At 39.1% G+C, this 10,912-nt stretch overlaps 1 protein-coding gene across 4 annotated transcripts; it reads right to left on the minus strand.

The window, feature by feature from the left end:
- Positions 1-1,283: 1,283 nt before the first annotated feature.
- TAC1 (tachykinin precursor 1) lies at positions 1,284-10,016 on the minus strand. Of its 4 annotated transcripts, XM_012450760.3 has the most exons (7): positions 9,650-10,016; positions 9,112-9,243; positions 8,041-8,137; positions 7,567-7,611; positions 6,957-6,980; positions 5,438-5,491; positions 1,284-1,876 (listed from the first exon to the last, which is right to left on the minus strand). In XM_012450760.3, the coding sequence occupies exons 2-7, from the start codon at positions 9,232-9,234 to the stop codon at positions 1,827-1,829; spliced, it is 393 nt and encodes a 130-aa protein (XP_012306183.2). In that variant the 5' UTR covers positions 9,235-9,243; positions 9,650-10,016; the 3' UTR covers positions 1,284-1,826. The 4 variants fall into 4 exon arrangements, with proteins under 4 accessions (XP_012306183.2, XP_012306184.2, XP_012306185.2 ...); XM_012450761.3 differs by lacking the exon at positions 7,567-7,611; XM_012450762.3 differs by lacking the exon at positions 5,438-5,491.
- Positions 10,017-10,912: the final 896 nt, after the last annotated feature.

Below are 10,912 nucleotides of genomic sequence, written 5' to 3' on the forward strand. Positions count from 1 at the left end.
GTATATAACACAAATACTGCTTTGTGTCTAACAACATACCATATAGGTTGTTCCACATTATTAAAGACACCATGATGCCACTTTAAATGACTGTATAATATTCTGTTGTTTTAATATATGTTTGTTTAATCAATGTTATTGTTGGATAGTAATTTGCTGTATTTCCTTCTCAGTTTATTTCCAGTCCTGACTCCTATTATATTATAATCTCTGACCCTAGCATTTCTTCAAGCTTCATAACCTCATCTGTAAAATGATAATAATGACGATAGTATTTCTGTCATTGAGCGATTAAGTACATATGTAATTTTAGGTAATGATGAGTATTTATTATAATTATTATTCAATAGAATGTTAAACATTGCTGTTGGGGAGTGGGGCTCTAGGGGATGACTCTGGTTTTCCCCCTTTTGCTTGCCATTACATATTCTTTTCATATTTAGATATATTGTATAATAAGGAATATGACTTGGAGTTTTTTTAAAAACTATTTAATTGAAAATATAAATGTTAAAATATGCTTTAGCTCTTCTATCCTACAAATAGTTCTGTTGCTCCCAGTCACCCATCCAGGCTAAATTCATTTTTTTTACTTCACTGAACAGTGCTTGTCTGCATTGTTTTACCCCTCCCTGGTCAATACTTCACATGCTCTATGCAATCAGAAAATGATTCCAAGGACACTTATCAATAAAAATGCACAAGCCTCCCTCTCAATGCTCAGTATTTATTCCTGATGCATGTGCTTCTGCCAGACAGAGAAAGTGTTATGGGTGTTAGCAATTGACAGGCACTCCTTAGAAATGCTGGAAAGGAGTTCTTATTTTTGCTGTGAGGGTGATGCCCTATTATCAGCACCTCATCTTTCTGCATCATCTTCTGACAATGTTTGTGAGCATTTGATTTGCTATCTTAATTCTAGTGAGCCTCATGCACTGATGCATTTATACCTGGGCTCTGAGCAGGGCTAAAACGGTAGTGAGCTGATGTTTTACTCAAAAAGAAAACAATCAGTGAAATACATCTTTGAAATAGATTATTATCCTATTTGTAAAAATGAATCAAAGGCATATATAACCAGAACTTAGCCTTTACTCTTTGGAATTCAAAATGCAATTATGTTTTTCATAAATGATCTCATGACCAATGATTTAGCAAAAAAAAAAGTATGTGTGTGAGAGAGAAATTTCATTTTAGACAAAACTGCTTGGAACATATTTTATCTATTAAAGGAAAGATTGCTAATTGGACATAAATTTTAATAAAAGAATATGACAAAAATCTTCAAGATATTTTTTCTTTTATTTAAAATGTTAGCTATCACAACACATCATACAATGAAATGAAGACCTTAGAATCACATTAAAACTTTTAAAAAACATCTCTATATAATCACAAAACATGAAACATGCTTCAGAGATACAAATATAGTGTAATACCAAAATCTCAGTACATTTTCACCATGAAAACAAGTAGGAAAAGCACAAAACTGTCAGGAGTTTCCTTCCGTTTCCACAGTAGCTGACACAACTGCTTGAAAGCAATGATTTCTTTCTTTAGGGACTGTATCACTGACAGGGTTTTACAATTTCATTGAACACTGTGCTTTGTTGAGAAATAACCACTTATTTCTATTTTAAGGGAGTTATACTGGAATTAAAGCACATGTTTACAACACATATTGGCACAATATGAAAAATAAACGGTTTTTGAATTTTCAACCCCAATTGTTGTTAAATAAATAATTATTCCTCATTGTGCATGTCTTATTTTACCTTTCATTGCCCACTGACACAAATGAAGCTGAATAAATAACGTTAGGTAGTTTATTTACGTCTTCTTTCGTAATTCTGCATGGCACTCCTTTCATAAGCCACTGAAAACAAAGAGGAGGTAAAATGTTTTTTAAGTGAATTCACTGAGAGAGTTAAACAACTCACGTCAGGGCATATAGTAATTTATTTTAAACTCATAATGACATTTTCCCCTCTATGAAGTATTTCTAGGAATGTAATTTGCACACCTTCCAATCCTGCCCCGGTCTCTATTCTGATTGGAAATGATCTAACCACCAGAACTCAGTTGCTTTTGTCATTCATCATATAGTTGGTGCCCCCAAAGCTTATTTCCACGATATGTTCCAGTGTTGATTCTCAGCAGCTTTCTCAAGCAGTGGCAAATACCCACAGTGAATTATAGAAAGGAATAATGCCTAAAATAACCAGGAATATTAGTAGGATAAAAACAAAATATGGGACTTTTATTCTAGCAGAGACCATGGGCCAAATCCAGACTACCATTTGCTCTTGTAAATAGGTTTATAGGAATACAGACATGCACATTCACTTATATATTGTCTATGGCTGCTTTGGCCTAAAATAACAGATTTGGGTAGTTGCAACAGAGATTACGTGGCTCACAAAGCCTAAAATATTTATGATCTGTTTATTTTCAGAAAAAGTTTGCTGATCTCTGTTCAAGGGGCATCTAATTGTGTGGGGGTCTCTTCCTCCCTTGTGGATACAGCCCAGTGACGAATTGTCCTCCAGATTAAAGACAGCTCATTTACCATAGGTGAGTCAGCTAAGCCATGTAAACCCTACACTGTTTAACTTTTCACGAGCACCTGAATGGCCTGTGAGGATTAATTATTGCTTCTAAAGGTATTTAACATATGGCTAGCAGGTAATTTAAACATATTATCTGGAAAAAAATGCCAAAATTATGTATTATATACAACTTCAAAGGAATCTGTAACCACAAAGTGGTAAAAATCAGACTATTATCAAAATATCTAGGGATATTTTTCATCATCTTAACCTTATAGACTTAAACATATGTTATAGTAGAACTACTATGCTTTTTGAAATTTAGTATGGCTTGTATAAAATACTGAATTTAAACAGAAACAGTGGAAAGATCTGTGAAGAATCTGTAGGAATAATAGGTGCTACTCTAAGAAGTTTCCCCAGTGAGAAGAGGTTTGTTGACAGAGAAGGCAGGTAAAGGCACCAGTGTTATCACTTCCCTCTTTTAATACTGGTCTTAAACACCCAACTATCCTTTAAGTGAGGTTAACAATAAGCTGAATATTTTATATCAATTAAGTATGCACTTGTGAGGCAGAACAGTCTGAGCCCCACACGGGACAGGCTCGAGGGAAGGAAACAGTTTATTTCTCATTCTGGTTTGATTATATTAGGAACAGGATAAATAGCCCAAATTCAGTCTCTGATAAGCTTTAGGTAACATGACTCTGTGCCTCAGAGAAATGAGATGAAAGCTAATGTCAACTAACGAAAGAGAGACTAGTGATTTAGCTGGAACATAATGTCCTCTTACCTGGTCTTTGAATCCTCTGAAGCCTGATATAAATTTTTGAGTGTATGAGCTGATGGTTTCTCTGGGAAAGGGCATCTAGACTTATCAGATTGTCAAAGAGGTCTCTGACCATGAGTAGGTAAGGATCAGATGGCTATAGATTAAGGCTATGATAACCTTGCCTCAATGAGGTATATGAAAAGATCCCTGATTCACTGTGGATCTGATCACATTTTTGCTCATTTTTCATCTATTTATATTTTCTTAACTAAAATGGAGGAACAAAGATTTAGTTACAAATTGATCCTGATTCATTACAGTGATTCTATTTATCATTACCTATGATTATTTATTATTTTAAGTACATTTAATAGCACTTAATCTGTTCTAATTTGTACAACATCTATATTATTTGTAAAGTTAAGCATGTTCTGAAACCTATATCAATTCTGGAAATGGAAAGTTGATGACTAATATGATTATCAAGAAAACTATAGTTAAGTGATGACTGGTATGTACTGATACAAATAAAAGCCATTGTGGTTTAAATTTATACTTCATTTCCAAAAGTGGGAAGATAATACATATTAATAAAACAATTACAAGTTTTTGATGAGGGCACATTGATAATTTCTTACACTTCACTTACACTTCAGCAGCCCAAAATGACTGGTGACAAAATGCAAAGGTAGTGTCTACGTAGAAATTGGAGACCCAATAAAAACACTAGGCTAGCTTGTCCTGTGGACTTCAACACCAAGAAATACAAATTCCAAACTTATTGGATATTTTCTATGAAAAGGTCAATTATGAAGCACCTAGAACCTTTCAATTATATGAATATATTCTCTGACTTCTGTGGTAGCCCAGATTGTGTTAACTTTTTTTTTCTATTATGGGTTTTGATTTTTGCCCCACAGAAATCAGTTTTATTTGATATACCCAAGTCTTATATTTCCCAATAAAGAAAAAAATGTCTATTAAAAAAACTAGAATAATTATTTTTGCTAGGATCCAGACAATTAAGAATTAAGCCAGCACTGCCATGTGTGCACCTATGAAACAACCTTGCATGTTTTTCACATGTACCCCAAAAACCTAAAATGCAATAAATAAAAAAAAAAAGAATTAAGCCAGCACATCTTATAGATTATCTAGAAACTAGAAATATTCTAAATGGGTAAGACAGCTGGTGATTACTTTCTAATTAATTACATGTTTAGTATTTTAATTCTATTTTCACTGAAGGCAAAATAGAATTTGAGCAGCTTTTCCAAGAAGCCCAAGAGCTAAGAGCTATAAGGTCTTAGCAAAAAGTGAGCTTCTGTTAAAATGATATAGGGTTATTTATCTTGAAATCAGTGTGATGAATTAGTTAACTAATAATGATTTTCAGATATACATATGTGATATTTACAAAAAAGATGGAAATTGAAGAGAATGAAACCTGCAGTCTTTATATCATATGAAAGAGTTATCAGAATTAAAATGAGAATTGTGGCTTCCTTTCTCTCTAAGGGGTTTATAGCCAGAACACTCAAGGATATTTACTTGTGTTCCTTTTTGAAAGTAGTGGAATAAACCATATCACTCTCATCCTCTCCAACATCCCTCAGGATGTTTAGATTTTGAATTTCTACAACTTTATAAAGAGCAAGTAATTTGCATAAAGAATTTGTTTTGTGAATTTATTTATTTTTGTGTTGGAAGAGTGCCAGATGTAATGTCTTGTAAAACTTTCAAATTACTTTGATAACAAGTGAAAATTAGCCTCATTCTTCCCTGTACTCCCCATTCCATCGTAGTTCAGTAAGGTTAAACAAGCCTTATTTAATGGATCTACAGGAAAGAGGATAGGATTAACCCAAAGATTCAGGTTGGGTAATGATTAAATGAGGCAGACACTTGTAAGGATGGTGATTTGAGAGAAATAGACAGATATTGGCTTAATCAGCTATAAATCCATTTGTGGTTATAACAATTGAATTTTTTTTACCAAAATACCCATTTTTATATCTACTACTCCTTTTTAATATTTTAAAAACTATGTCTTAGAAAAAAATAGTAGAAGTAGACTTGAGATACTGTTCATTTTCAGTCATGATTTCATACATACCAGAATTTAAAGCTCTTTTGCCCATTAGTCCAACAAAGGAATCTGTTTTATGCCCTGGAAAAATACATTTAGGGGTATTTTAATATGTATATCTTTGAGGAAACAAACTATTATAACTAGAACAAAGCAAGCTTCTGCATATATGTCTGTATAACAAATATGTATCTACTTCAAGTTTTGATGAGCCTTAATAAAGATTCCTTAAAAGTTTTATAAATTACACTAAAACAATATAATGAAAGCACTTTTCTCAATTCTACATTTAATATTAGCAAGAACTTTTTATTCATATTATATTTTATCTGTTATAGAAGGTTTTAAAAACTATTTTATATAAAATATTGTTATTTGATCTAGCTTTGATTTTTTAGGAGGTCAATTTCACATTTGTGTGAGAGTGAAATATTCAAGCATATTTCCTTGTGTTATTGAAAAGTTGTACTTCTCAGCAAGTAGACCTTAATTAAATCAGATTCCTTTCCTTGATGGTTTTAATATTCTAAAAGGTCAATGTTTTTATTTTATTGGGTATTAAAGGATACTGCTTTCAGAAAAGTGCATTAGTTTTGACATGAATAGAGTACATTTTTTATCACATAGAAGTTTTTATATATAATTCCCTTCAGAGTCAAATCCTTAGATAGTAAATATGAATACTATTTATTTATTTTTCAAAGATGAACTCTTTGGAAAGGGCTACTATTTTAATGCTAGGGAGAGAATTTATCTTGGTTTTTATTTTAATGGTTGAGAATACAGCTGCTATGTTAATGTGGCCTGCTCTGCCACACAATGAACCAAATCCAAGACAGGGTACATGCATGGACAGTATGATGAAGATGGACCCTTACGACTTCTTGTCAACTCTGGTTCCATTGAGAACAAATCTAATGACCTTCAGGTACCACAATTTTGCCATCCTTTCTGCTCTAAGAAATGTTTTACTGATTGAGTTTTCCCATTCAGTTATGGGATTAAAAAACTGCATCTCCACCCATCTTTATTTTTAGTATGGATTCTCTACTCATATTCACTCACTCATTCCATTTAATTGGCTGCTGGATGACCCTAATTAAATGACATCATTGTTGGAGCAAGCATACTAACATGAGTTAGAAGATGCCCATAAATGCTTGTGGGGTTTTCGTGGTTTTTGTTTGTTTGTTTGTTTGTTTAACAATGAAGGTAAGCTTAGTGGGTGGGAAGAAATCTGTATGGAGGATTTCTAATCTTAGGGTTGAAATTCTTATGTAAAACTAACAATTTAAGGGACTTAAAAGACTTTTTTCTCCTTTTTTTAATATAATGCATCTTTTTGGTAAGTACAATATGTCTAAACAACACAGCTTTAAACAATCATGTTCTGGATGTAATATGAATCTCCCCCATTCTTATATTGTCTTCATTAAACCTATTAAGTCCTAAGGTTATGATAGAAAATAAGGTAAGATAAATAAAGTGGAATTCAATCTAATTTTACATTTAAATTTGATAAATGTCAAAAAAATTTTGAACTTACTTTTGTGAGAGATCTGGCCATGGCCTAGAAGAAAGATAAAATTAGCAAACACATATAGATTTGTTTTTAAAGATGCTACATTATATCTTTTATAAAATAATCTGATTCTTAAAATATGTAACATTTTCTATTATCCTGAGGAATAAAGCAGAATTGTAAATGCTAAACAAATTATTAATCATAAAAACTAAATATTTAAATTAATGGAATTATATTAAGTGCCCTCTATGGGATTCAACCTAGGGCTATGAGACTTTTGAGGCCTCTTATTAACTATAAGACTGTAACATCTCTCACCTTCAAGGCTGAGCACCCGTTCAGAGGGAGAGAGAGAGAAAGAGAGAGAGAGAGAGAGAAGGAGGGAGGGAGAGGAGGGAAGAGGGAAAGGGAGAGAGAGGGAAAGGGAGAGAGAGAGGGAGGGAGAGAGAGAGTGGGAGGGGGGAGAGAGAGGGAGGGAGAGAGACTGAGACAGAGAGAGAGGGTATGCAAATCCATCTCTTTATTAAACAGGCATGATCCAGATCTTGTATTTCAGCCCACAAAATATTTTATTTCACTTTCCTACATGTGCTTTCATAATAGTAAAATAAAGATTTATAGGAATGATTACCATAAAGAGCCTTTAACAGGGCCACTTGTTTTTCAATTGAGGAATCTGACAAGAGACGAATTGTCATTAACTACATGTTCCACTGATGGTGCGATGAATTCAAGAAAACAATATTTCTATCCCAAGACAAATCTACTCTCACCTCAGAGAATGCTATAAAATCCTGTTCCACATGCACTTGGATCATTCGCAGTACTGCCTCCCGGAGGCCCGTGCCTTCCCTTTGTCAGTTTGGATCTTTAGTCAAGGGAGCGCTTCACTCAAATAGAGTGAGGCTTGCGAACCAGATCTTTCCCTCCCTCCGCGGGCCCGTGCGTGCCTTGGCGCGGTGTGGGCCAGTGTCGCGCCTGGGGAATTACACCTCTCTTGGAGTAGAAATCTCTACTCAGAGAGAGAGACCCTAGGGTACCCCGGGGAGGAGTGAGCAGACAGGGCGGGCTGCCCAAGAGACCTAGGGACGGTCGCCCATCTCACCAGCATCCCGTTTGCCCATTAATCCAAAGAACTGCTGAGGCTTGGGTCTCCGGGCGATTCTCTGCAGAAGATGCTCAAAGGGCTCCGGCAGTTCCTCCTGGGGGACAGAAGCAGGCGTGTAAGGCAACCCGAGCGAGGCGCCCAGCAAACCGAGCCCTTCCCGCGGTACTCCGGCCCCGAGGCGGGGGGAGGCAGCCTTCCCCACGCTCGGGCTGAGGGGGGGCCATTCCAAGGCGCTCCCTCTCTGCGCCCCTCCTCTCCGAACTCGAGTCCTGCTCCCCCAAGCCTGCCAGGCCGAGTCAGCAGCTGGCGCGGCGTCTTCAAGCCTCGAGCGCTTTCCGCTCTTTCCTCCCAGCCCGGGGACCTGCGCTCATCTGCCGCGCAGCCACCTGACTCCGTCTTGTCTCGGTGCCGGCTTTGGAGAGTCCTCACCGCCCTAAATGCACACAGGTGTGTGTGATCTGGGGTTGGGGCTGCGGTGGGGAAGGGTGATGACGCTTTACAGACGACTTTCACCGTTTTCCCGAGGAGCGCTCCCCAGTGCCAGTAGCCTACAAGTTTCTAAACGGAAACTTGAAGCTACGTCCTCAGGTCCGCAGAACAAATGCGAAGGCAGGAAATTAACTTCCCTCCTGCCTCTGGCCCTCCAATGCCCCCGCAGCTCGCGCGTGTGCCCGCTGCTGCCCGCGACCAAGGCGCCCTCCTCTGCCGGTGCCCAGACTCTAGGGCAGTGCAGTTGGACCGGAGTCCCCGAAATCCCCGTTCCTGGGGGATGAAAGCTCATGAGATTTCCTGCCTTGTGAGGATCTCGGGCTCATCCGGGAGGGCATTCCTGCTGCAGGGAGTTTCAGGGCCGGACGGTGCAGCCCTCGGGAAGAAACTTGACTCGTGGGCGCAAAATCCCGTGAGGAACCCGGCAAATAGCGCCCCTTTCCATCCTCCCGCACGCATCCGTTGCCTCTCGTCGCGGTTGCGGTGCCTGCCAGGCTAACTAGGGTGCTGTTTCGTGGGAAGGTGACAGCTCCCGAGCCCAGGGAGAAGGCTGCGGGCCGTCCTGGGAAGGGGCCTCACCTTGATCTGATCGCTGTCGGACCAGTCGGACCAGTAATTCAGATCATCATTGGCTCCTATTTCTTCTGCAAACAGCTGAGTGGAGACGAGAAAAAAGACTGCCAAGGCCATGAGGATTTTCATGTTGGGTATCTGGGAAGGGGTAGGGAGAAGAGACCAAAGAGAGAAAAAATGTATCTATTAGGGGTGGTTATCCAAGAGTTAGGGCAGCAGAATTTTCTGCCCCACAACGGATGAGCCAAGATCAAAAGCATAAGGACTAAAGTCTCGCCTGTACCCGTTAGGCAAGATAATCGTGCCCCAAAGATTCTCCAACCTTCTTCTCCCTGAAACCCAACTCCCCCAGCCCCCCAACCCATCAACCCACATCTTCAAACCAGGAGGCTCTGCAGGTGGAAGACAAAGAGGGGCGTTGGCGTTTGGGAAGCCAGTCTCCCCACTGCCCCTCGCCGCAGCGGCGCACCCAGAGCGGCCACCACGGACAGATGCGCGGCGGGGTGAGCCGGGCAGCTGCGGCCGGCACAGCGCGGGCACTTACTGCAACGGACAGTCCCGCGGGATGCCCGGTTCCTCCGAGCGCACGCTGGTCGCTCCGCACTCTTGGTGGCTGCGGCGGGAGAGGAGGAGGTCCGAGCGCGCTCTTTTGCCTGCTCAGTGCCTTGCGGTATTTATCCCAGGCTCCTCGAGCCTCCAGACCCACGTGACACTCTCCCCACGCGACTTTCTGCTCAATATTTAATTAGCCGCCTCCTCTCCTTTCGCTTGCGTGATTGAGAGTTTCCGAGACAGTAACTCGTCGATGCCCATAACATCTGGACCCAATTGGGTTCTAAATGACGCAATTTTAGGAAAACCGAGGTCTCGCCATCCAATCCAGAGCGGCCTGCTTCCGTCTGCTGATCTGATACCCGCTCCCCTCTCCTTCCGAACTGGTTTCAAGACACCTGAGATTACTCATCAAGTTTGAGCAAAGTGACTCATTCCTTGGACTTCCGTAACTTTTCCTTCTCTTTAGACGTCAGGATAAGTTGCACTTTTGAGGATGGCCAAATAACTGTAGGCATTAAGACATTTCGTAGGAATCAGGCTAAGAAAGGAAGACTTCAGTGAAGGGGGCTTAGGGGAAGCATTATTTTCCCCTCTATTTCTAGCTTAAGAATATGTAAGTGTTTCTGAGACACAGCATCTTTCTATGACCAGAACATCCCTCTCCCAAATCAACGTGAATTTCCTTAGCATTACAAAAGGATGTTTAGTCTCATAGTATTTTGGAAGATGGAAGCAGATTGATTTTACATTTTGGAGAAAGGGGAATTTAAACATGGCATCGTGTGTACAATTTCTTCCGTTCCAAGCTGGCTAAGCCTTCTTCCTTGCCACATCCAGGAGCAGGAGTTGGAACAGGACATTTTTTTTTTCTGCTTCTCTCCTACACTTTCTTAATGAAGACTAGGAAACTAGCAACACAGTGTATAGGATCCTTACTCTTGTCACTAAAGGGCTCTACAAATCATATGTTTCTCCTTTCTGTGAAAGTAAGTGTAGTGAAGATGCTAACGGGGCCATCATTAACAGCATGAAATTATTAGACAAATAGCATTTGTACAGAAACCACCGCTTTCCATGAGCCTGTGGTTGCCTGGCAGACACTGATCTCTAAATGAATTAGATGATGTGGCATCTTTGGTGGAGTTATTTTCTTCCCCTTACTTGTAAAGTATTATTCAATTATGATTTTTTTTTTAGTAAATTGCATAAAGGAAATAAATTTTTGCAACTCAAACAAGTAATTTTTTTCTCT

Source organism: Aotus nancymaae, unplaced genomic scaffold (genome assembly GCF_030222135.1).
Source record: "Aotus nancymaae isolate 86718 unplaced genomic scaffold, 86718_ANA_hifiasm-v0.15.2.pri h1tg000025l, whole genome shotgun sequence".
Lineage (NCBI taxonomy): Eukaryota > Metazoa > Chordata > Mammalia > Primates > Aotidae > Aotus > Aotus nancymaae.